The sequence below is a fragment of the Silene latifolia genome, chromosome 7 (genome assembly GCF_048544455.1).
Source record: "Silene latifolia isolate original U9 population chromosome 7, ASM4854445v1, whole genome shotgun sequence".
Taxonomy (NCBI): domain Eukaryota; kingdom Viridiplantae; phylum Streptophyta; class Magnoliopsida; order Caryophyllales; family Caryophyllaceae; genus Silene; species Silene latifolia.
The window spans coordinates 16,102,593-16,129,109 of NC_133532.1; the positions used below are offsets into that span (position 1 = coordinate 16,102,593).

Genomic DNA, 26,517 nt, shown 5'->3' on the forward strand with positions numbered 1-26,517 from the left:
GGGAATGAAATACTTTTCTACTCTAACTGACACATCCTATAAGACACCCATAGGCTTCTTTAAAGATCTATCAGCTATTTGCAAGGTCATATTAGTAACACGGAGTTGACCCATATTTAAATTTTTGCATATAGAATATGGCATGACACTAACACTAGACCCTAAATCGTAAAGGGCTTTATCAATAGCTATACTACCAATATGACAAAGAATAGAAAAACTCCCTGGATCCTTTAGTTTTGATGGTGAGTTAGCTTGTAATGTGGTCGCGCACTCCTGAGTGAATGCCACCGTCTCAATTTTATCAAAAGACCGCTTCTTTGACAAGATTTCTTTCAAAAACTTAGCATATGCCAGCACTTGAGTGACCAATTCAGTAAACGGCACACTCACTTGAAAATTCTTCACTACCTCCATGAACCTCCCAAACTGTTGTTCGAGCTTAAACTTCTGCAATCGTTGAGGAAAATGTAATTAAATTTTAATTGGCTCGGCTTCTTTTGCTTTAGAAGTAGCTTTGGAAACATTATCGTCAGTTTCAGGGTGTACTCGATCGAGTCCAGTAGCCAGTCGGTCGAAGATCCTATTCTCTTCCAATGTCGTAGCTGAAACGCGCGAAAAATCTTGCTCTGGGGGGTGCCTCGATCGAGCCCGTGTTGTACTCAATCGAGCAAAGGTGGTACTCGATCGAGCCCGTGCTTACTCGATCGAGGAACCAAGCTGTTCATCGTTTTTTCGCTTTTCTTCTTATCCCGTGTTTGATCCTTGCTTAATTCTTTCTCGCCATCGCTTAGCTCCAAATTACCCGATCCCTTAGGATGCATGTAAGGAACTTCCTCTTCATCAATGGGCAAATCCGTACTTTGATAAGTAGTACCGCTCCTCAAAGAAATATCATTAACTTGTTCATGTGTTTGTTTACCTTGAGGAGGAAGATTGCCGGACTGTTTTGAAGGATTTTGAGCCGCCATTTGAGCAACTTGAGTATCCAACATCTTGTTGTGGGCTATTAGTTCGGAAATCTGAGCCGTTTGCTTTTGTTGAATCATCAAACTTTGTTGCAATATAGCCTTCATCTCTGCCATCTCATTACTTGGAGCTTGAGGAGGAGGTTACATATGTTGAAAACCTCTTTGATTTTGTGGAACAAAGTTTCCTTGTGGTTGATTACCACGATTTGGAGGAATGATATAAGCATTATGTTGTTGGGCTTGAGCAAAAACATTCTGACTCCTTTCAGGGAAGAAGTTAGAATAAGGAGTACCTTGCTTGAAGGACTGAAACGCATGGACTTGTTCAATGGTACTCATACACTTTGCCGCAGTGTGGCCATCTATCCCACCTCTCTCACAGGACGCCTCTTGATTAACCATTGCATGGACCGTTTCTTTCTTATTACCCAAAGACTGAGATGTCTTTAATTCATCTATTTTAGCCGTTAAGGCCTCCAGTTGTGCCGCAATAACATTGTCTAAACCACTTCCTCTCTTACTACGTCTTGGGTTACCATACTCAGCAGTGTGAGTAGGTATCTGATCAATCAACTTCCAAGCATTACCGTCATTAGTATTATCCTGGAATCTCCCATTGGCAGCGGAATCAAACAAAGCTCTGTAATCGTCACACAACCCGTTGTAAAACTGGTTGCAAAGGAACCAAATCTGGAAGCCATGATGAGGGAAGAATCGAACTAGCCTTTTGAAACGAACCCATGTCTCATTAATGTCTTCGGTAGGACCTTGTTTAAAGCTCGTAATCTGGCTTCTAATGGTATTAGTCTTCTGCGGTGGAAAATACCTCTTGTATAATGCAAGAGCTAGTGAAGTCCAGTTAGTGATTGATTCAGTCTCTATATCCAAATCACGTAGCCATTCTGCTGCATCATCTCTCAGAGAGAAAGGAAAAAGAGTCTGTTTGACTTGAACTTGAGTCACCCATATAGTCAAAGGAATAGAACAACGATATGTAACAAATTTCTCCATGTGCTTGGCAGGGTCCTCTCCAGTTTTTTCTCCAAATAGATTTAGCTCAACCAGGCTTATATAAGACGATTTGATCTCAAAGGTCCCTTTATCAGTGGTAGGGAGCTTAAAGCCTTTAGGAATGGAATCAATGGTGGGTTCGGAATGACTTATTGCCGAGGTCGACATCTTCAACGTTGTAGGAGTAATGGGTGCAGAAATAAGTGTGTCCTCTTCAAAGGACGAATCTTCTGCGAAAGTAAACCGCTCGTAGTCAAGTGTACTCAAGTCTTCCATCCAACTTACTTCTCTTTGAAATTTTCGTCTATAGCGAAAAGTCTTCTCTGGCTCGGGATCAAAAGGTACAATTTCGGACCTGTTAGACCTGGATATACACGAAAACAACAAGAAAAAATCAAACTATCTCAAGGAACTGATACTCCCTGAGACAAAAGACAAAAAAAAAAACAAAAAGAAACAAAAAAATTGTTGCCTCCCTGGCAACGACACCAAATTTGATAAGGTTATTTTCAGTCGTTGGCCTATCAAAATAAATCCTATTCTCAACTAATTAGTAGCTAGCAGTAAGAAAGAGTCGAATCCATAGGGAGGCGAGTTAATTAGTCTAGTTTGTTTATATTTAAGTTCGTCTTAAAGGTAACAGTTTAATGGGGTTTGATTGTTTGATTTCTAATAACTAACTGCGATGTAAATAAAGACAAATTCAAATAATAATAAAGAGTCTAGGGATTGGGTTCACTAAGTAGTCATCCAAGGATAAGGTTTAATTCATTGATTGAGCAATTTATATTGTTGAAAGTCATACGATCGGTCGATTCTAATATGTCTTTTTGGATCTGAACTTAACATGTGATTGCTATTATTAAGTCAGTCTAATTCAATTATCGTGGCTTATGCTAGTCTTAACCCGGTTAGTGAAAATCCTAGTTTGCAAGACTAATTAACCAATTCTGATAAATAATTAATTAACTAGATGTAAGACGATAATTGAACAACAATCAAAAGAAATTTAACAATCAATTCATTAATAACTCCTTTTCTAAAAACCTAGATCTCCTTTCACTCTAGATTAGAGGTTTAGCTATGCATAATAACTGTAATAACAACAATAATAATAAAGGAAAACATAATTAAAAGCATAGAAGATGAACAAGCAATTGAATTATTAATAATTAAGGAAAGATTAGAAACAATACTGTAATAATAATGAAGAACAAGCTTAGAAAATCCGAACAATAACAATAAAACTAAAACTAAGAGTATTTGAGAGTTTCTAGGGTATATATAGCGTAGCTAGGTAAAATAATGCGTAAATAAACATAAGGTACGAATTGAGTATTTATAGTAAAACATAACCGACTTAAGGAAATTGCTGAAAATTCTGGAAACTAGTGTGTACTCGATCGAGCCTATGTGCACTCGATCGAGTACACTACTTCCTCGATCAAGCCCGCTTGTAATTGATCGAGTATTCTTCTTTCTCAGCTCTTTTCTTCGTGTTGTCTTCTTCACTTCTCTTCCTTTATTCTTCTAGATTCTCGTGTCATGCTTCGTGTATTCCTTCATGCCCACTCCGCGGTGCTCATTTAATTCATTTGCTCCTCAAATGCATAATTCCTGCATTAAACACCAAATAGCGGAAGTATCGACATTCTAACATAAAAGACATGTAAATAATATAATTTAGCACGATAACCGTATCAAAAGTAACTAAGGGGAGGCATAAATATGTATATAATTATGACTCATCACATATAATCAACACGACACGAAAATACGACATGGACACGACACGATATTAGCGGGTTATGGTTGAGGCTTGATGACCAATTTGTGTAAGTGAGTCTACACCAACGCGACATAATATTTAATTGGGTCGAATTTGGGTTAAAAAGTTCATGATCCGTTTACATGTGACATGAACATGACTCCGATACGACCCGATCTGTTTGCCAGGTCTACTTGCGGGTGGTTGATATATTAAATGTACCAACCGACAAGTATTCGTTACCCATCAAATTGTGTATAACCCGATTAGTTTTAACAAGCCATTTTTATTTTTCAATATCTTATCCAAGATCTGATCAAGGTCATTTCAACAAATTATTCTAGGTTGGGTTGAGTTTGGATAAAGTCATTTTGAAGTCTATCGTATAGGGTTACATGTAAGGTAAAAGAATCAATGACATGGTTATTTAGGATTTTCATAATTTCTCATAAACTCAAATTGTAATTTTTGATTGGTAATCTTTGGTGAATCAAGTCATTTTCAATTGTGTGGTTTTGGGTTGGATAACTCCAGTTTAGCTAATCTGAAGTCATTTCTTATCAAGTCTCTTTGGAACTTCAGGTCATTCGGGACACTTTAAGTCCGGTAATGTAACACCCCCACTTATTAAGCAGCCTTAAGAAGACCTTCCCTAGTAAGTAAGGGCGTCATCATCTCGATTGCCTGAGTAAGTATATCAAATAGATCATAAAAAAACAATTAATAAACTCTTTACAACTTACAGCGGAAAAAAAAACAACTCAACTATGATAACATAAGAAAATACAACTGGTAAAAATACTATCGTCCAACGACCGACTCTATGTCATACGACCTCTCCAATCCAGTAGCTACATCGAGACAACAACCATAGCAACCTGAAAAGTCTCACTGCTCACCATTTGCCGGCAATATCAAATGGATCACCACAGACACAGAAAACAAGAAGAAACACAACAGACACCACATAAATCAGTAACATGATATAAAGACAGTAACAACAAAGCTATACAATGGAACAGTACAAACTCAAGACCACCAATTGCCGAGCTCCACCACTCCAACTCCATAGTATCCGATGGTTCCCATCGTATAACGGGTAACCTGCACCGCCATGGGAGACCACAGCCTTGCCATCTAAGCCCCGCTCACCGCAACGAGCGAACCCAAATCATTAATGTGCACATCCCCCTTGTGACGGGAGCCAGAAGGGGCGAACATGGGGGTGAAGACCATCTCCTGACAATGACTCCACAATCAATACCAAAACCGCTACTACAACGCCACACCATAACCACGCCGTGGTAATCAAATTCATACAGTATAACACTCACAATAAAAGCTAACACAACAACAATCAATCAATCAAACAATAACTGAAACTGAGTAAGGAAATCCTACCTTCGCGCTACTCCACAGAAATACATCAACCACATCGTGCCTAGCAAGAATCCACATCATTTCCTTGGAGAATAATCAAATGTCGACGGCGACGACCCGACTCGATGACTTCATGCATAAGCTATCTCCATCCCCGGATTAGGGTTCATGGCTAAAACATGATTGGATAGTGAGAGATGAGAGGATTGATGAAACGTATGACGGAAATGAATTAAGTTGTAACCTCCACGTTATATAATAACACGCTGTCAGACGCGTACTCGGTCGAGTATGGAACATACTCGGCCGAGTACACCGCACTCGGTCGAGTACGAAAGATACTCGGCCGAGTGACCCTTACTAGGTCGAGTATCTAGTCAAGAACGTAATATAACTCTCCCTTCCATCTCTTACTAAGGGTCTCACATGGTCATTAGGCCAGTCAACGGGTTCCTAACAGAGCGGGTATTACAGGTAATTTCAGTTTGGGTCAAGTTATTTTAGCTCAATCGGGTCAAGTTAGAGTCATTTTTTGGGTCATTTTCGAATCTCAAGTCATCCTCATCGAGTCGAGTCAGTTTTACCAGATCACTTTCAGCACAAGTGATTATTATCTCTAAATTTCCAAAATTTCGATGAGAAATGACTTCTTAAATTAATTTTGAAAAAAAAAAATCTTAAAATGGTAACACTCTCAAAATGTTGGGGTTATGTAGGGATAATAGGCCACCCACATGAGTAGATAAGATAAAAAATAGAATGTTCAGGGAATTATAAACAAATTGTCTTTATCCTGTTATATGAGTTTATTTAACCCGTTATAAACTTGATACGAATATTGACCGTCACAAATGAGAATTTGTTACGTAGGGAGGCGTAGGAAATGATAAATAGTTGATACTTGAGTCAACAAATAGGAAGGTTTAATGAACAAATAGGAAGGTTTAATTTGAAAGATACGTCGTCGGTATTAGTATTAGCAGGTGTCAAACGGGACTCAACGTCTTCGAGCACTGTGACGTGCGGGCCCCACTTCTGTCGGCTTGTCGTTTGGAGTGGAGCGTAATGGACCCCATTTGTTTCTATTCATCTCGTGAGAGACTTGACATTTGACACTCCATCCATCCGGATCCCACCCACGGGTCTCTCACCCCTTTCTCTATTTTAACTTGCCTCTTATTTTACGTTTAATTTTCTTCTTCAATAAAGTCTCCTCTTAATAGTTAAAACAGGTATATTCGTTTTAAGTAGACCTAACAAATAGATTAATCGAGTCGTTTTCGGATGGGTAAATTTCGGATCGAGTTATTTCGGGTCTGTAGACTTTGGGTCGGGCCAAGTTATTTTCGGGTCAACTATTATCAAGTTATTTGTGGATTAAATATTCGGGGCGGGTTATATTAAGTAGATCAATTCAGGTTCGAATCTTGAGTTCAGAAGCCGAGTTGGGTAATTTAAGCCGGGACAATTTTGCCATGTCTAGACTCTTAAAATTAAAACGAATCGAATTAAATACAGCACAAAATCAAAGGAAATGTGAAAAAAGTATTTTAATAATAACAATAATGCATGACAAATCTACCACTTGTACCTCGATAATTTGCACGGTAGAAGTTACTATAAATAGACATGATAACTATTGACTGATACATCTAAAAATAGAAAATGATAACTATTGACCGAGACAAAAGGAGTAGCTTGCAATTTAAGTTGTAAGTAAGTGTACAAACCAAATCATTGGACTTGCTTTAAAAAATTTCAAGTTAAGAATAAGAGCTTGCCTGGTATCCATGGAATAATCAAGAGGTAAATTTTAATCGGGTGATAATTACCGGGGAAGTTAATTACTTGGGTAATGAGTTTCTTGATGATAGGTTTGGTATATTGTAATGATTACTGAGGAGATGTTTTACTCTCATAATCATTATCTAGGGAGGAGGGTGGGGTATCCGTCACAAACAAGAGACGGGTACCATATTGTCTCACAAAAAACCCATAGGGGGTGAAAGAAGGAGCACATGGGATGGGTACCCACCTTGTCCCCTCTACCCATTTCTACTCATAAAATACCCGTCGCAAGATCCGACCCGTCACAAGCAAGACTTATTGATGAGGGTAATAGATTCAGAATGTGAATATTTACTCTCATACCAAACATGAAAAATGCACCTTACATATCACTCCCCTATTCATTTCCCCCATTTTACTCTCAATCCAAGCAAGCCCTAAAAGTAAAGAAATAATCGGGAAGGAATCCCCTAGAACTAGTAGACCTGGGAAACGGGTCAACTAGACCGGGTTTGGGTAGGGTCAATTTTGAATTTGCCAGCTTTGGGTCGCGCCGAGTTATTTCGTGTTCAAGTCATTTTCTGGTCAACTATTATCAAGTTATTCATAGATAATAATCAGACTTTTCAACAATAAACTTTCGGATAGGGTTATATGGGTCGGGTCAACTCGAATTCAGGTCTAGCTCAAATCTTAAACTCAGACATCAGATCGATTTATTCAGATCGGGTCAATTTTACCGGAGCTACTAGAAGCGGAGGAAGGATAACATTTTGTTTTAGCAAAAAGCAAAAATTGACCCCCAAAACAAATTTGTTTTACAAAAAAAAAGAAAAAGGTGGGCAGAACAACAGACAAGGTGAGGACCCACCATAATCACTATCTCCACCTAAAATTCCCCCTTTCATTTCCCACAAAACAAACACCTTCAACCCCATAAACAAAAAAAACACACAAACACAACATTCATTCTCCTCTCTTCTCTTAAACAACAAAAAATCAAAAGTTTCTCTCTCAAAGATCACAGCTTTCTTACACTAGAAGCTTAGTTTTAATGGAGTTAGGAAGTGGGTCATCAGATTCTTCAACAGTTGATCAAAATCATGATCATGGTCATCAAATGTTGAATTATGAAGTTTGTGATGAATCTTCTGAACTTGAATTAGGTCTTGGTTTAAGTCTTGGTTCTTCTAAAATTCATCACCAAATTCCAAGGATTTTAACTGCTAATGATTTGCAGCAGCCTTGTTCTACTAATCTTGCTGCTGCTGGTGTTGGTGTTGTTTCTCCTCCTTCATCTTCATCTTCTTCCTGTTCTTCTCTTGGTTTAAGACCTTCTACTAAATCTGCTCTTACTAATATTAATACTAACACTACTAATATTAGTAATAAAAACGTTTCTGTTGCTGTTGGTACTAAAAGGGCTGCTTCTCCTACTGGTGTCAGGTAATTTCATCTTTTCCTTTTTTTTTTTTCCTTTTTTTAATTAGCACTAATTCTTGTTTAAGACCGTCTTAAGTGAACCCGGGTCCTTATAATTAGTCCCATATAACAATATGAGTTAGTATTTGACCTGTTTTATTATTAAGACGGATATGACCGGGAGACCAACCTGGTTTTTTTTTGCTGCTTTTGTTTTTTGGGGTAAATTATGATAATTTGTGGTGGGTTTTTATCAGAAAAAATAACCAATTTGGAAAATGTCCATGTAGTTAGTTCTAATTTTAGGTTAATTGGGTTTGGTTTTCTGTATTTGGATGTTGATTTCATGTTCTTATCATAATTAATTTGGTAATTGAAAGAGTTAATACTCCCTCCGTCTCAATCATTTGTTTACATTTGATTGAAATACCCCTGGGACGGAGGACGTAAATAAAGATAAACAAATGATTGGGACGGAGGGCGTAATCCTTAATTTTTGAGGATATCTGTAGGATGAATTTTGATGGGGTTGTTGTTTAATTTGTGAACAGTCAAGTGGTGGGATGGCCACCTATAAGGTCATACAGGATGAACAGTATGGCTAACCAAGCAAAATCAATTGCTACTGGTGAACACAACTCACAGTTTGATGAAATTAAAGGGAAAAATGGAATCTTTGCTGAAGACAAAGGAAATGTCTGTTCTAAGGATAGAGTAGCCAATAAAGGCTCTATGTTTGTGAAAGTGAATATGGACGGTGTCGCTATTGGAAGGAAGGTTGATCTCACTGCTCATTCGAGCTACGAGTCTTTAGCACAAACTCTGGAGGAGATGTTCACCAACAATGGTGCTGAAAGTGAGTTCTTTCACATTGCTCTTTCGTAGCATGAATTTGGGGTTTTATGTTTTGTATCATGAAGTAACAAAGTGTCTCTGCATTTTAAGAGTCCATTGTCATTATGTTTTACCCGGAACAAATTCCGTTTGTGTCATAACAGAACCGCAGAAGTTTGATGCTAGTTAGTGAGATTTTTGAGTGCTTAGCTGCTTGCAGATAGAGTACCTTCTTGAATGCATGCGAACTACGTACTGTGATTTTTGGTTGAAGATATTTGTATGACAATGTAGAAGTTTGATGCTAGTTAACGTATTACATATTCGTTTAAGCGCATACTGAATTAGGCAGCCATGCTTAGATGTGTTTCTTCTTCTGCTAGGGAGAAGGGGGGTGTCACTGAAAGTGTAAACTCGTAGCAATATCAAATGTAATTGTTGAAAGCAACTCTCCTACGGCCTATGGGATTGGATCTGTGATGTTTATGAGTAGTTGCAAGTTGCAGCCGTAGTACGGGAACGGCTGAAATACTGATGTTACTGCAGAAACTTATGAATGTAACTTTGATGATGGTTAAGTTGAGCTTGATGTTACTTTTAATGTTTGGAAAATAACTATTGATTGATATATGCGACCACCAGAAACAAATGCAGAGGAGCTTATATTGATGCCGAAAGTGACAAGACCTTCGAAGCTGTTGGATGGAACGTCTGATTTCGTGCTCACATATGAAGACAAAGATGGAGATTGGATGCTTGTTGGTGATGTGCCTTGGGGGTATGTACTATCTAGTTGCTTTCGCATATTTATGGACCTTTCATGTTTATCAACAATCATGCTTCTACACTTTATAATGTTTCATGTCTCGTGTCCCATTGTCGACCGCTCAAATTGACAAATTTGCTCTTAGCACTTGGGAGTGTGATGGATACAATTTCACTAAATCTATAAGTTTTGGCTTTGTTTTGACTTTATGTTACCCATTGGCGGTCTACCCTATAAGGACCCGGGATCCTCCATTGTCCAGTTTTTAGCCGAAAGTCTTAAAATTTTTGTAAGCTTCAGTATATTCAGCGAAAACAATTTTTTTTGGGATTTCTGTGTTACCTTGACGCGTCTTTGTGTTTGTTTGCTGCGTTTTGGCATGACAATTCAACACGGCTAACATTACTTTTACGCCACCCACGAACATCAGTTTTTCACAAAATTACAGCCAGTGTGTATAACTTCTTTCAAAATTTCAGTCACAATGAATTGTGAAGCTTTACATTTATGTAACTTACCTTCATGCTGTGGCCATCAGTTTTACTCTGGTAGTTATTATAACTGTATCAGTGAGATTTGCATTTTACTGTGACTTCATGAAGTGATCAGCAGTAACTTTGATGCATGTATCAATGCTGAATGCAATGTGCCATCCCCATTTAATTTGTGTATTAATTATGTCATTGTCCTGTAAATGGTAGATGTACTATTGGTTAGCTAAGCAGACAGTGAAGGCATGCATGCATTAATGTCAATATTGAAAATTTGTCTCATTTGCAAAGAACAGCTATTGTTTGGTTTCGAGTTGTCCTTATTTCTTTGCCATTGATGATCTTGTTATGCTGTTGAGCAACCAAACTGCTACTTATTGTCGAAAGTAGGCCCGTTAAAACTTCAATTCAAACTGAAAGCTTGTTGGCTGAGATGTAGGAATGATAGCGCTAAAAATGTAAAAGCCGTCTTATATCTGTCTACATAATGACGCCGCTTGAATCCCGTAAAATAGTTTTTAGAAACAATAATTTGTCTTCAGAACTATGGCATTGAACGTTGATCCATGTATCGCTTGTTGCGACTTGATCTCAGTAGAAAATGGAATGCTTAGAAGTTAGCAGTGACTTAGCACCCTTAAATGTTACTGGCACCATCTACCGAAATTTGTGACCTTTGTTAAGCTCCCATTATTTACCACGCAGGATGTTTGTTACCTCAGTGAAGCGGCTTAAAATCATGAGGACTTCTGATGCTAATGGACTTGGTAAGCCTCTATCGTTTCAATTCACAACCTGATTTTCGTTAGTTTTTGGAGAGACGGTTTCATAAAAGTATTTGTGCCCTTAAATTTTGGTCAACTCTATGTAAAGTGATTCTTAGTTTCTGAATTGGCAGCTCCAAGAACAGAAGACAGAAGTTCGAAGCAAAAACGCAGACCGATATAAGTCCCTCTTTGCGAAACAAGATGAAGATAATACAAGAAAGACCTTAGATGCTGAATACTCTCTTAATGTTGCCTTATTTTACCACAAGTTTTGTTTGTTTATTTTGTCTTTTGGTTTGTAGTACATGTGTCGTGGAGACCGGCTTGAGTCACTGTAAATATATATGGGGTGCTAGTATGTAAGTCTGCATACTAAACTAATGTTTCTTCTATTGGTTTCCGACTGTTTTCTCGTCTTTGCTTCTTCACATTTTGTATTTGTATGGTAATAACTAATATCGAGTGCAAATGAGTTCAATTGAATTGATTGAGATTTGATCGAGCCTATTTCAAGTTGGGGTAACTAACTTCATTATCAATAACCCAAACACCCTTTTTCTTGTTTAAACTGCCTGAACTTACGACTGCTTGCGCAGGTTTCGACTTTTGAGAGGTCTTAAGTTAAGACGGCCTTGGCCCAAAGTCCGAGGAGAGTAGGGAAGAGGGTTGAGAAAGAGGGGTCAGAATGGTCAGATGGTCCAAATCGTTGAATTAAATGTGGAATAATCATGATGGTCAGCTGTCAGGAAATGGGGTCACTGCATTCAGTTGAAGACTTGGGGCACTTCATAAATGTTTCTGAATCCTGAATAATTCATCTCCTTCAACCCCATACATAGGTTGGACCAAACTCTATTTACCTGAATAATGCAGTAACAAAAAAAAGTCTACCAACAAAAATAGTAAAAAAGGTCACTATTTTAATCAACTTTTGCTGTTAGAACCCTTTCCAGGACAAAATAGTTCTACCATTTTGGTATTGAGTTGTTGCCTGTGCTTCACAAGTCGCAAACTCGCAATGTATGTCACCTGTTTTTTTTTCCGGCAAATGGATTAATACTTGCCAAGTTGCCATGCACAAATTGACATAAACGGCGGCCTCAGTGGTCCTACTAAAAGTGATCTTGGTAAGTAGTGTTTGTCTCTCTAGAGGGTCATCCTAATGAGGTGGTCGGTTCGACCCCTACATGGCATGTGGTCCGCGCTCAGGCCGGCCCGAACCGTGACATACATGGGCTGGTTCAGGGCCTCACCTTTTCCAGCCTCACCTGCCCTGATCTACCCTATGTCCTGTTACTCTTGTCCAACCCGCCCCCTAAATCATGATCCAAACCGGCCCAGTGTGCATTAAAGCCCATTGTTAGCCATTATAGGTCATTATTATTATTTGTCCAATAATGACTCAAAGATGGCTATAACAATACTATACTCAATTTTTATTCTCTGTGGAAAACACAGATAAGGATAATTGCACTTAGTATTGCATTGATCTGACGGACTGACTGCCAGTTCTCGGAATGGAATGACTGAATGAGTAAGTACCCCTTTGGAAGCTTTGAAGACGAAAGTTTCCTCGCAGTCTTAAATGTACTCTATAGGGCGACTGCACCACATCCTTGACCCGACCAACTCACTACGGGTCAAAACTCAGTAGTATTTGGCTACTTCTATGATCATTACAGGTTTATCAGCCATCCTCAAACAAGTCTAAAAACTAGAAATAATATGTACACGTACATGATACATCTGAGTGATCTGACCCTCGTATCCCACCTCGAGTAGGACCATACTACCACTGAAGTAGGAGGGCGGAATCAATAAAACATCAGGTTACAGTGCACCAAAATGGAAAGTTTCCTTCTTTCGGTCCTTATTACACCAAATTTTACTAGTCATGTAGCATTTTTTTTCAGGTCGCGAGATTGAGTCAAGTATAGCTCAAAATATTGGGCTTACTCAACTATGTTGCCCAGTTTCCTAATAATTTAGTGTTTCATGTCCCCTACAAAATTTCCTTGACTGAAATTTCTTATTACATTGTTTTCATCATTAGATTCGAGATTAACCTCCTCCACGTCGAGTTGAGATTTTGACTTTACAACAATAACATTATCCCAGTGCCTCAATGGCTCCCACAAATTGCTGGGTAAGGGGAAGGGTAAGGGTAAGGGTAGGGGGGGGCGTCGAGTTGAGATTTTGACTTTAGAATTACAAAAAATGAATTTCGAGAATAAGTGTGAAACTTATATGATTTGAACCCGATGAAAATATTTCTGTAAATGTAGAGTACACAAGTCTACGAAAAAATCAAAAATAATGGGGTGTGAAAGAATGACAGTGTAGACTTGGGTAACCTCAAAGCTTGCAAAGGCAAGAATTGCGAGGTCCCGTGTTCGAACCCACGGATGAGCAATTGCATGCGGTTATCTCGGCGGCCCCAATTGGGGTGGTTTACATGGTCCAGGTGGTGACGCCGAAATGCCTGGGCCCGGGGGGATTAAACCCCTCGTCACCAAAAAAAAAATAAAAAATGAATGACAATGAAATATAAAAATACTAATAAAATAGGTGATTTGGTTAACTAATATGGTTGACTTTCACTATAATTTTCTGTGATATGGAATTGTGCAGGCATATACGGTAGAATGGCCGGCCAACGTGATGTGGTTAGATAGCCTCACCAACTCACCACTATTCCTTATTCACCAAATCTATCTCACAATTCTTCAGATTCTTCCATAAAGACACTGGGATTTCTTACTTATGCACACCGATAAAATCCCGAATTTGAAATACGCGAGAACTGATACGATGGTACTAAAACTGAAAACACCTCATTTGTAATTGAGATTTGGTTCATGTTCCTTCCTTAGACTCGTTAAAAGTATTCAGAACGGGTGCGTATCTAATGTCCGATAGTTTTCTGATATACTCATCTTTTGGTTCAAATGCAGATGGTTCAGCAACAAACTTGATTATACGAGATCATACAAACAGTGTCGGAATATCAGAACTTAAAAGAGTTATGGGGTAATGTCAAAATCTCCGTCTACCACGACATTAAGAACAACCAGCAGAATCTATCAGGACAACATTGCCTAATCTAAGTTCACCTGGAACAAGAGCACTTCGCTCATAGTTATACTGTCCTATCCACTCGAAACTACCAACATATACATGTAATCCATTTAGCAGGCAAGAAAACTGTATGTTTCAGTAACAGTAAAAATGAGGCAATTCCAAATCAACAGCAGTTTCAAGGAAAATGCCAATTTTGAAGTAAACTGTATATATTGAAGGAATGCTGAATTGAACTACAAAATCATACACGTATCATATGAGTATTACAATATATCACTACTTAAAAATGGAGAACCAGAAAGAAAAATTCTATTCAGACCAACAAAATCGCGGATTATATATCAAGTTTCAACATGACCATAAACCCGAAACACTAAGATGTAAAGCTCTAGAGTGAAGCCTTTTGTACCTGGATAGTCGAAACTCGTTCTTCAAGATTACTTGAAACCACGAATGACTATTCTGCTCATTCTTCCAGGATTTTTTAAACCCCGTTTCTCAAAATGAGCCATCAGAATTCTGTCACACCTGGTTTTGGCTTGGAGAAGAAAGGATCCCATTCATGAGCTCCTACCGCCCTTTTTCCATTTTCTAAAAGGGCATATTTCCAGCTGTTTTCCTCGAAAAAGTAATCATATTCCGTCCTGCCTTGAATAATATTCCTTCTTAAACTCGTCACCTTGTCAATGATCGCCTGCACGGATGTATCAAATGCATCTTTGAGGGTCTCAAGTTTGGAGCGAGGGTCTGCGTATATCAACCGAGGTATCAGGTTGACGACCGTTTCTCTCATCAACTTCACTTGCTCAGGCGATATTTTTCGCAGCCAATTCTCAATGCTGATGTTATCCTTTCGGACAATATTCTCAGGAATAAACACAGAATAGGTGGAATAATTCTTAGGTAGATGCCATGTGTATTGGGTGTAAGCCGAGCCCGGGTGGAAGAATACGGGGATACAGCCCGCCAACATCGAGTCAAAAGCGGACCTCCGGGTATATGAATCCCCTTGAGGTTGTAGGCAAAAAACAGAACTCTGAAACATCTTCATTATACTATCTGGAGAATGGCACTTACTCTCCCCAAAGTCACATTCCAAGAGCTTGCAGGCCTTTGTCGCCTTACACTCGTTAATTATGTGACCCCTGATTGACTTTGGATTATCAGGTCGCGGGGCCCCAGCAAAAGAGAAGAGATATTTTCTATTCAACTTCCTCATTCGATCTTGCCAAGCGAACACTTCAGCATCGCTTGCTGGATGAAAGTAGGTTGGGTATGGTATCGCAAAATCATTTGCATTCCATGGGCTTGATTCTACAACCAACATGGACATGTTCTTAGCTGCAGGCAAAAATAAAAGCTTGCTACCCCAATCCTGTTCGTTTTCCGACAATCTCCTAAAATCCCAAGTGATCCTGCCTGCAACTAGAAAATGATCTCTACCATCCATAATTTTCCACTCTGGTCGTTTCATAAGCCAATCAACCAAATCAAGGGAAGCGGCATCCCTCATAGATATATTATAACCCCAAAGATACCGGGCAATATCAAACCCGGCATAGAATGGCACAAATATAGCAGCAGCAAGAGACGAGTCATTCGTCAAGCACTCATATTGCTTCATCCGGTTATTAAAAATCACATCGACAGCAAATTGGTTAGTAGCATACCACCCAGTATTAGAGAACACACCATCAACATTCTCAAGTGGCGGACCAAGACCGGCATTGGTCGTAAACTTACACATATTGGTCCACAGACTGAGACTCCTACATTCTTTAAGCATGTCATCATTAAATCTCGAAGGGAGATCATGAACATAAATGTACCTCCCACCACAAGGATCACTCTTGTCATCAGCCGTCTTCAGCGCTTTCATAAACAAAAACTCCTGAGGCTCCTCCTTAGGTACCAAATCATTCCTAGAACTCGGAATATTAACATCAATCTCACTACCATTCATCGATTTACCCACATTGTCGACCTCCCTTTCGACAAAATCATCATCTCTACTCGAATTAACCTCATCCGGGATCATCAATTTGGCAGGCTCACTTACTACAGGAGGATCACTACTCGAATTCCGATTAAAAGTCTCGATCTTGATCGGATTCGAGTGTAAGGTAGCGGGTTTAGAGAGAGCACTACCTCCTAGAACAAAATAAGTATACAAAAGCAAACCCCAAAACAATGCACATAATGAAGTCAACAAACAAAGCCTACTCTTATGATTCTTTCCATTTCCTTTAACTATTTGAAATGGAGCATCAATTGTCCACCTTCTCCTCATTATATTTCGAGTAGGTCTCCTGAGAGACGCCGTCTCTTTATAAAACCCCAATTAACTACTAATCCGATACACAACAAAACACTAATCTAACAAAAACCCAGATTAGAATCTGTAAAACCCTAAAAAACCCAGATTAGAATCTTCGATTTGGTGAATACCCAGATTGTGATTTAAGCAATTAATGATGAACACACTTCAGAAATCAACTACAATGTTGAACATCTAACTAAATATGATATACAAGTAACTAAATATAAGCAAAATAAGGAAGAAAGTAAGAAACTTAGAGGTAATTATAGAGTAAAGAAGTAAAAAAGCAGGAAAAAGAGCAGCAAACTTAACTGTTTGAAGCAGAAAAACGTGGAAAAGTAAGTCAAAGCAGTTAAATTTAGGGAATTGAGATTAGAGAGAAAGTGGAGGAAATGTGTGAGAGATTAATGGAGAAAGTGAGGGGATTGTGCAGTGCACGTTAGATTTGAGCGCCGTATCTCAAGGGACTGGTTGTCGGTGGAAGAGTAATATGATGACACGTGGCATGTGAGGTCATTTATGGCTCCTAATTCATGCCTTGTTTACTGTTTAGTTGTTTTTACAGTGTTGGTTTTTTTTACTTTGCTGAAAATGATTGGACTTCAATTATGTCCACATTTTACCTGGGAAAGATTGTGCTTCCGTTTTTTCCGACTTAATTTCAGTTAACACTGAATTTACTTTAATTCCTTAGCTCGGCGTCGTTTCGTGACTTGACTTTATAATTTAGATTTTATTCAACTTAGTTTAGTTTAATCTATTTTAGTTCTGTAAAGTTGAATTGCTTACAGCTTAAAAGAACAAGGCTTAAGATGATGACAAATTAGGGTTTATTTTTTCGGCGGAATTTGGAAAGAGTTGATAGCTTAACAACCGTTCGATAATAGATTATCTAGTACAGTAAAATTTTGACGCTTAATTAGAAAATTAAAAGAAAGAAATAAAAGAGGATTGTAATTAGTGGGTGAGTGATGAAGTGGGAGTGGAAACATGTAAATATTGACACATCACACATAAGATAATAGAAATGGTAATAATATATATGAAAGTGTTTATGTATAAGTAGTAGAAGTGATGAGACACAAGATAAGATACGAAATAGGACAAATGATCTACAGTGATAATTAGTGGGTGAGTGAGGAAGTGGGCATGGAAACATGTAGATATTGGCAAATGGCGTCTTGATTTGGCAATTGTTACATTGCAACCGTCCACATTAAAGTTAGTGATGACGATTTGTTTAGTAAGTCATGAATTACATTTGGTTGGGGGCGTTAAGTGTCAGATCAATACATTATTTATTGCTAATTAAACGTTTTTTTTAATATATTTTCGGTTTTTATTACTCCCTCCATTCAACAATTATCACCCCATTTATCCAATTTATGTGAGGGGTATTATATTAAAGTGGGGTGATAAAAATTAAATGGAGGGAGTATTTCGTTTAACTCAAGTTTGAGTTGGGTATGATCGCAAGAGTGACAAAAGTTCGGGTGCATCTTTTACTTCTTCGGTTCTTCTACTCTTAACGGATAATTGATAAACGTAGTTGCTAAATCCAATACGCTATTTTACTCAATCCAAACATTTTGCCAGTTTTTTTTTCCATTACTATCCTTTATTTAAAAAAGAAAAAGAAAAACACATAATTCCCAAACCCGACAGCTCTTCCCCACAGCCCCAATCACCTTCCACCAGCACCGGCCGCCTGCCCTCGGCGCCGACCTCCTGTCCCCCTCGCCGTCAACTCCATCCTAGCCTCGTCGTCGATTCAACACCTTCGTCGCGGCTGATGGTAGATCAAATGACGATTGCGGCTGAGTCTAGGCAACGAACATGGTGCGGAGAGGGTGGTCGGTACGGGTTTAAGGGCAGGGAGCAGATATCGGCGCATGTATAGGGCGGTGAGGGGTGGTTGGGGTGGGGGAGGGGTTGTTTGCTGTTGGGTGATTGGAGGTTGTCATTCTTTGAGTTTTTGATTTCTCGTTTGGTGAGAGTGAGGAATTAGGGCAAGAAATGGGAGGGGTAAACTCGGAATAAGACGAGAAAATGTTCGGGATTTAGTAAAATTGCGTGCGGGATTTAGCAAGTCCCTTGATAAATGGGTGTACTTTTTAGGAACGAGGAGTAGAGGTGATGCAAATAGTTAATTCTGGTTCCACATCATATTTTTCCGGTGATTAAATTACCAGAAACCAAGTATGTGGACTTAATTGCACGCTAAGGGCTTGCTTGGGATGGAGTAATTATTATGGGAGTAATGAGAGCTAAAATAAGAAGAAATTGAAGGAGATTGGTGCTTTGTGGTGGTTGTGGATGGTGGAAAGAGGAGGTGAGGGAGAAATATTACCTCTATATGGAGGTAATTATTACTTGGGGGGGAGGGGTTAACAATTACTCCCTTAATGGAGGGACTATTACACTATATTTCCCAATTTTTATCCATTTCTATCTCCAACCCCCATCTCTTCCCTCCATTTTTTAGTTCATTTTAGCTCTATTACTCCCTTAATCATTACTCGCATCCCAAACAAGCCCTAAGAGAAATATTTGGAGCTAATTTGCTCATTTTAAAAGTAAAGGGGCTCAATTACACGTAGGGACAAGCGTTTGGGGTCAATTTGCAACTTTCCCCAATACACAATACACATCATAGACCATTGCCATATTTGTAAGTTAATTAATGAATTGTGATAGCAATTTTTTAAGTTGCCAATTTAATTAGGGACTTCAATCCTCATGTTAGTGGGTGAATACAAGTAAAAATGGCATATAAAAAGCGACTACCGTGCATTAGTGTCTTTGCGAGGGATGTTAAGTGAATGTTACTTATTTATGAGCCATTTTCAAAACACAAATTCTCATTATAGACGGACAGTGTCTGTCTATAATGAAAGACGGGTCAAATACAATACCACTTTCCTAATAAGACAAATAACAAGTGGGGTGGTAGGGGCAAAAAATGTCACCACTTTTATTGTATTTGACCCGTCTATAGCAATAGACGGATATACCCGTCTATAGCAAGACTAGCTGTTTTCAAAAATGAAAAATAAACCCCTCCTATGTTAATTTTCTGAATTCAATATCAAAAAAAGCAACTGTATTGTGCTTTTTCTCTTCCTTCCGAATTTCTTTATCCAAACAAGGTGGAGCAAAGATCAAGCCGGCTATCTAATTTGACTTCCGACAAGATGGGTATTGAGCAAGTCGGTTTCATTCCAACTTTCTACTACAACAATGAAGCCAAGAAGCTACGAACACGAGACAACACATTCCAAATACATCAAGTCTAGCATGAGATGGTCTCACAGGTGAGATACGCACAAAAACTCAAACTCGTGCAAGAAAGTTTGTTGATATTCATGGAAGAATGGAAGATACAAAAATCATTTCTCAAGATTCGGGAATCCATGGATGACAGAACAATCCTCCTGTTTATTATTTCTCCTGGGTTTTCCCGACAGCAGACGACATTCCTCCTTGCTAAATAGTTATGAATTGCTACAGATGGTCAGTATTTTTTTTTTCAAATTAATGTACTGAATCCACCTTGTTACAATTTATGAAAGATTACATAAAGAAGTTGAGAAAGTAATGCCTCCTGTACTCAAAACCGTGACAGAGAGAATGCGTCACATACCGATTCAGTGATTCCAGGAAGCTAAGAAAAGTTGACGCAGATTTCATTGGCCGGCTTCTGGAGTGACTCTATCACTGATTGTAGACCCAAATGACGGCCCACCCTTGCGATAGCATGAAAGAAACTCAACAGGATATCCCCTGAGCTTGTGCGGAGAAACACCAAGATCGGTGAAAGTCAAAGCTGTTTCACCATCCAGATCACAGTAAAAAAATAGTTGACCCTAATCATTAATGAATGAGATGATACCATTATGAAACCAGAATGCTAACCATTTTCTGAGACTAAAGTATCCCCAGAGAGGGCTTTGATCTGATCGAGATTGAAAATTGTGGGATTTGGCATTGGAAATGGAACTTTATTGAGCAAAATCTCTCGAGGTGAGGACATCACCTGGATTAAGCACAAATGTACCATATTACGTTGAGTTGCTTCATTGTATACTTGGTAAAGGAAAAGAGAGAAGACTGAAATTAACATTCATATACATTGCCATCAAGTAATTCGACTATCCTACTTTAAACATCTAATCAAAAACTTCAAAAAAAAAAATTAAAAATAGTCCCCATGTTTCTGAATTCTGAGTGCTCTTTTTTCTTATTTTTGGTGATTTTTATTGGAAGAAGACAAGATTATCCTGATTTTTCACTTTTAATATTTACACAATTACAGTACATATAATTTAACCCATTAGAAACTAACTTATCCATTAGAAACTAACTTATCCATTAAACTCATCCACCCTAATAATCTCATTTGTTCGCTCTTTCTCCTCCATCCAAATCTCTCCTTTCCCCAGTGCTTCCAGCTGTTCCCAACTCCAACGGCAACTGACCACCCTACGGCCTCACTAACGGCCAAAATCTCTCACCCCCCTCCCAGTCGCCTCACTTGCTCTCCTGCCCTACTTTCTATCACACTAATATGCTCCAGAATTCTCATCCATCACATAATAAAGTTTGTTATGTTAATTAACTAACACTATTGGGAAAAACTGGATTATACGAAGTTAGTTTTAATCCGTCCTTGTTGGTAATGTCACATTGTGGTTCATTTATGTGCAAAAATGTTTCAAAAGACAAACAAAACAAACTTATTAGTTATAAGGTAATAGACTAAATAAACATGCAAGAGGAAGTGAAGAACATTATCATCCTCTTATTTTTTCTTTTACCCTCTCATTTTTTGACACATCATTTTCTCTATGACTCACATTCATTTCCACTATGTTCATCCTCTTCTTATAATTTTTGTTCACAATAGAGAGGATCCTTTTATCCATCCTCTACATTTTAATTATATTTTAACTTCTATTAGAAGGAAAAAATAAAATGGAAATATTAAAAATGGAAAAATATGATTGGATAGTTGGCACAAGGGCCAATGTTCCAAAACCTCTAATTTTAGAGGAAGTGAAGAACATCCTCCTTCTAAGAGGATGTTCTATGCATTCTCTACAATAGAGAGGACCTCCTCTTAGATGAGAGAGGGTGCTAAGAGGAGGGTAAATCCTCTCTATTGTACATGCTCTAAGGTGCTAAATAAATAATTATATCATGTGTACCATTTTAAAGCAGCAACAGAACGCACCAGTACAATTATAACATTATTAACGAACACAAATGTATTTTTACATTCACAAATTCTCATTGAAGACGGACACTATCCGTCACAAGCTGAAGACGGATAGTGCCCCTCTCACAATATGCAAGTGGCAAATCAAGTGCGAATTAAATGGAGCACCCCACTTGCACTCCCACTTATGAATTATGATATTGTGAGAGGGGCACTATCCGTCTTCAGCTTGTGACGGATAGTGCCCTTCTTCAATGAGACAAGCTGTTTTACATTACCTTTGCAATTGGCACTGGAATTTTGACATAATGAGGATATTCACGAATCATTTCGAACATCAGTTCTGCCTGTAAATAAAACAGAAGTTCAGCTAGGCATCACAAAAATTGAACAAGAACAATGGATTCTATAAAAGTATAAAGAATCTTAAATATATTACCAACTCGTGCATTGTAAAGGCTTCGGGTCCTCCAAGTTCATAGGTTTTTCCCATGCTAGATCCATCATCTTTTAGCGCAGCCACAATTCCAGCAGCAACATCAGCCACATAAACAGGTTGTATTCTGGACCACAGAACAGGAAAGTACAAACGGTAAAACAGATAATACATGAGAATCACACATCAGATGAAAATTTGTGTTCTCTTTCCACCAATACTGATGCTGAAATTGCAGCCAAAATATATACGGAGTATATGAAGACATACTTATTTGATCCATCCCCAATTAAAGGCAGAAAGCTATATTTCTTGACGAATTGCGCCCAGATATTTAGGATTCGATCTTCTGTACCAATCATAGTAGAAGGCCTCATTATGGTTGCCTGTAGATTCAAACTGGGGTTCGTTAGTATAAAATGATAGCAAACAGGCAACCAGCAGATGCTATACAACTAATACAAGATATTGGCAAAAAATGTTTAAATGCAAAGATTTTCAGCATCTAAGCTTGATCAGTGACAGGGTCGGCCATTGCAAATGTGCCGTAATAGTGGAGTGGTTTCACTCTATAATACCTATAGAGTATAATCACTGAAGCAACATTAATGTTACCGTGATTTTGCTCTGAAACATGCAGGTTTGGATAATCACACCACTTATAACATAGCTACGCCATTGGCTACAAATAGTCAGTAGCAAATTACTCACTAACTTAAGTTTGAAGAAAGCAACCACAACAAAGATGATAAAGACACCAACGATGGTTCTTGAAAGAGCAAATAATTAACTTGAAACCCAGGAATTTCTTGCTAAAGTGACAGGCTGAACCAATCTTATAGCTAGCAAAGCTGTTCTGAGCAAATACTACATCGATACCAAGAAAATCAAAGTCCTGTGTCATCATCATAGATACTAAATAAATAAACCTAATACAAACTTATTTTTATGTGCTACTGGATACAACGGTGTGTAAAAAACAAGAGCAATATATGATCAGTTTCAGTGCCATGCCAAACACATGGAAAATTTGTAAGAAACTTACCTCTGGCAGTTCTCGTAGAATAACTTCCTCTGCAGCAGCTTTAGCTTTAAGCATCCTGGATTCTGATGCCGGAGATGCTCCAAGGCAAGAGACTTGAATAAATCTCATAATACCACCATGCTCTTTAGCAATCTGCATAACACAAAAATTACTGACATGCAAAAAGAAAGATATAGACAAGCTTCTCTATAAATGGCTTTGAAACTTGTTACAGAATATTGTACAACATAGTCCTCAAGTCAATTGACGCAATACTCACTTTCCCTCAATATTTTAGGAATGTCCGGTGATCTTATTCCTCCAACAGGACCACAAATACAACTAATGCCAACGCAATTCTCTCACTTCCAGAAAACGCAAGGAGAAACAGAAGTCCCTTAGCCTATTCCCGGAAGCTCAGAAACAAGACAAGAAGCTACCTTCTGATGCCAACCCAAGCCCCAAGTCTAGACTCTGTTCATTTGAAAAGCTCAAGTACATCATTTGAAAAAAAAAATTAAATAAATCCATCTGTTAACTTATACTATAAAAATATAAGATTGAAAAATAAGAAGTTGTTAGCACCATGATCAAATATTAATATTTGGTTTGCCTCTTAAAATGGGTCACTAAGCATTAACCTCTAGAGAGGACAGTTGATTATACATTACAGGATTTGAGGTTGCTAATAAACTCCCTTTTTAAAAGAATTGATAAACAATGCCCTGTTTCTCTTTCTTTATACCTCAATGAACAAAACAATCCTACATTAAAAAAAAAAAAATAGATGGCTAAGCAGTTTAAATGAAACCAGTAATGTAGAACAATTTCAAAGGGTATTGAAATGTGACATCTACAGTGATAAGTACCACAAACAGAATGCAAGAGTAGAAAACCAACCACAGCAAGCTGTTCAGCCATATGGTAGTTCACTTCCTCAAAGCTATAGTTTCTTGTCTCATATTCCCTGCCTGTCCATAAATACATATCCGATAAGAAAACAAAGTACTTCCAGCACTTAGAAAATAAAAGAGAAATTGAACCATACCTATTAGATTGATAACAACATTTGCTTTTGCCATCACAGCTTTAATTGAATTTTCATCTCTTGGATCATATTTCATTGGCACAATCTGAAAAAACAAAAATAAATCAGAAATTTACTACCATAAGAAACCATTAGGTAGGGAGGAAACCATACGGTAGAGACTCACCTGTCCTAGATCACCCATTAATTTAAGATGGCGAGGAGAGTCCTCGGAACCTCGAAAAGGAACCAAGACTTGACTTCCCATTTTTGCTGATGTAAATAAAGATATTGTCAAGACATAGACAGGGTTAACACGCAAAGAAAAGTGTAGAAAGACAAATGAATCTAGACTGACCAAGTTGTTGTACGAGGTATCGTCCCAAAAATCCAGTTGCTCCAAAGACTGTCGCAACGATACCACTGTAAGACAATAATCAGTGTTAATGATAAAACACACTAATCAGAAATATAACTGCAATTCCTGATAAATTACATCAAAAAAAATTGGCAAAAGCTACTTAAAAATGACAAGTGCACTGGAAAGGCGGCTTGGACTTCGTGGACAAAAACTCCTCCACTCATTGAAGCACCATTTTCCAAGATTACAGGAACAAGGGTCAGAAACACGAGTATTCTGCTAGCATTCTGAAATGGCTACATACTAGGAAATAACAACTACATTGCTATAACTCAAGGGAGAAATATACTCCCACTGTCCTAACAAAATTGACCACGATCAAATACAGCTCTTTCCTACTTAAACAAGAAGATACGACTTAAATGCCTGTTTTACGGTATGTATAAATAACCAACACCTAATCTTCCACTAAACCTTTCTAGCTTTCTCCTTTTGACTGAGGGTCATGTGAATGTTAATCTTTCGTCTAACTATTACACAAAATCCATTAATCAACTAGACAAACTAGATTCAAAATGTTGCAATTCTTTATGAGACTAAGAATTTAGTACCCTAAGACCTATTCTAACATTCCTGCCATGTAAGCACATAACCATAACAACTCATAAACTTAAGCCATTGCTAACAACTGAAGCCTCATAGTCGGGCCTCAACCTACAACAAACAATATGGAACACCCCGATTCACTGTCATCTACTCTAATTTCGCCAAGTTTTGACATTTTTTAATCCCCACCTCTATCAAGCACTAAAGAAGTTTGCTATCTCTTTGTTTGGTATGCAAACAACAAATTTCAACAATCCTTAAGCTTAACACCAGTTAGTATAACAATCCACAATCCCCAAACAACAAAATCATGTTGAAACATATACCAAATAATCTGATTATTGAACACATGAGAAAATCAATAAACCAACAACATTACCCAGGTGCCTCAATGGCTCCCGCGAATTGCGAGGTGGTGGGTCGAGTAAATCAATCAACTATTAATTTAAAAAAAAAGTGAAAGATAGAGATACCTAACAGAAGATCTTCCACCAGTACCCTTGCGAACCAAGTGACCAACGCCTTTGGGAGCGAGGGTAGATCCGAACCTAGAATGATGAAGATCAGCTCCATAACCTGGAAAAACAAACAAAAAACGAAAACAATCAGCTAAAATTGGAGAAGCAAATTATCGAAAACCCTAGAAATGAGGGTAAAAAATGCGAGGAAATGTGAGATTAGATGAAGAATTAGGGGAAATTACGAGGATGGGTGAAGGTAGAGAGAGATTTGAGAGGCGATGGGGTGAGGTATTGATTGGTAAGTAAACGCCGGGAAATGGTCGTCATTATCTCCGGTGAGTTGCGGTGGTTTGCACGGTGGAGAGAGGACTGAAATGGGGGAAAATTGGTGGAGAGAGGATTATTGCTGGAATTGCCGGACAATTGGGGGGAAAAGAGAGTGGGATTGCGAAATGGTCGTGTGACGATCAGTATTACAGTGTGGGTTTTGGGATTTGTGTCGGGTTTGGTTTCGGTGTCGGTTTTACGATTTTGTACATGAATTGCAATTTGGTTAGACTTGGCAAAGCTGGCCTGATCTAGTAAGGTTGATCCGAGATTCGAAAGTGACCCGAACTTGCTTGATCCGAATATAACCCTACCCGAACCTTGATTGGCCAATGTTGACCTGACCCGAGATGACCCGACCTGAAAAGACATGCACCATAATTAACCCGGTCCAAAATGACTTAAAGTGACTCAAAATGATCCAAAATGACAAATACTATGTTATAGGAGTATTAGTG

The 26,517-nt window shown here is 38.3% G+C and overlaps 2 protein-coding genes, 1 non-coding gene and 1 pseudogene across 5 annotated transcripts; 2 read left to right on the forward strand and 2 right to left on the reverse strand.

Annotated features, from left to right (window-relative positions):
* Positions 1-1,665: 1,665 nt before the first annotated feature.
* LOC141593348 (small nucleolar RNA R71) lies at positions 1,666-1,772 on the forward strand. The gene has a single exon (XR_012521437.1). It is a non-coding gene; the product is annotated as a small nucleolar RNA R71 (small nucleolar RNA).
* Positions 1,773-7,862: 6,090 nt separating this feature from the next.
* LOC141591850 (auxin-responsive protein IAA12-like) lies at positions 7,863-11,611 on the forward strand. The gene is made up of 5 exons (XM_074412337.1): positions 7,863-8,364; positions 8,892-9,196; positions 9,817-9,952; positions 11,137-11,198; positions 11,330-11,611. The coding sequence occupies exons 1-5, from the start codon at positions 7,973-7,975 to the stop codon at positions 11,377-11,379; spliced, it is 945 nt and encodes a 314-aa protein (XP_074268438.1). The 5' UTR covers positions 7,863-7,972; the 3' UTR covers positions 11,380-11,611.
* Positions 11,612-14,443: 2,832 nt separating this feature from the next.
* Positions 14,444-17,152, reverse strand: LOC141591851 (xyloglucan galactosyltransferase MUR3-like; annotated as a pseudogene).
* Positions 17,153-19,932: 2,780 nt separating this feature from the next.
* LOC141591853 (NADH dehydrogenase [ubiquinone] 1 alpha subcomplex subunit 9, mitochondrial-like) lies at positions 19,933-26,222 on the reverse strand. Of its 3 annotated transcripts, none has more exons than XM_074412339.1 (13): positions 25,975-26,191; positions 25,745-25,847; positions 24,663-24,727; positions 24,492-24,577; positions 24,326-24,410; positions 24,178-24,248; positions 23,299-23,430; positions 22,524-22,639; positions 22,257-22,380; positions 22,096-22,164; positions 20,515-20,635; positions 20,243-20,425; positions 19,933-20,103 (listed from the first exon to the last, which is right to left on the reverse strand). In XM_074412339.1, the coding sequence occupies exons 1-12, from the start codon at positions 26,057-26,059 to the stop codon at positions 20,286-20,288; spliced, it is 1,197 nt and encodes a 398-aa protein (XP_074268440.1). In that variant the 5' UTR covers positions 26,060-26,191; the 3' UTR covers positions 19,933-20,103; positions 20,243-20,285. The 3 variants fall into 3 exon arrangements, with proteins under 3 accessions (XP_074268440.1, XP_074268441.1, XP_074268439.1); XM_074412340.1 differs by having other exon boundaries at positions 19,933-20,085; positions 25,975-26,166; XM_074412338.1 differs by having other exon boundaries at positions 19,933-20,425; positions 25,975-26,222.
* Positions 26,223-26,517: the final 295 nt, after the last annotated feature.

What these genes read in the sequence shown, in the direction of transcription:
- LOC141591850 (XM_074412337.1), top strand. Translation starts at nt 7,973, where the DNA reads ATGGAGTTAGGAAGTGGGTCATCAGATTCTTCAACAGTTGATCAAAAT. An exon ending in GCTTCTCCTACTGGTGTCAG is followed by an intron (nt 8,365 to 8,891) that starts GTAATTTCATCT and finishes ATTTGTGAACAG; the next exon opens with TCAAGTGGTGGGATGGCCAC. An exon ending in TTCTGATGCTAATGGACTTG is followed by an intron (nt 11,199 to 11,329) that starts GTAAGCCTCTAT and finishes CTGAATTGGCAG; the next exon opens with CTCCAAGAACAGAAGACAGA.
- LOC141591853 (XM_074412338.1), bottom strand. Translation starts at nt 26,059, where the DNA reads ATGACGACCATTTCCCGGCGTTTACTTACCAATCAATACCTCACCCCA. An exon ending in CTCTACCTTCACCCATCCTC is followed by an intron (nt 25,848 to 25,974) that starts GTAATTTCCCCT and finishes TTGTTTTTCCAG; the next exon opens with GTTATGGAGCTGATCTTCAT. An exon ending in TGTTGTTATCAATCTAATAG is followed by an intron (nt 24,249 to 24,325) that starts GTATGGTTCAAT and finishes ATTTATGGACAG; the next exon opens with GCAGGGAATATGAGACAAGA.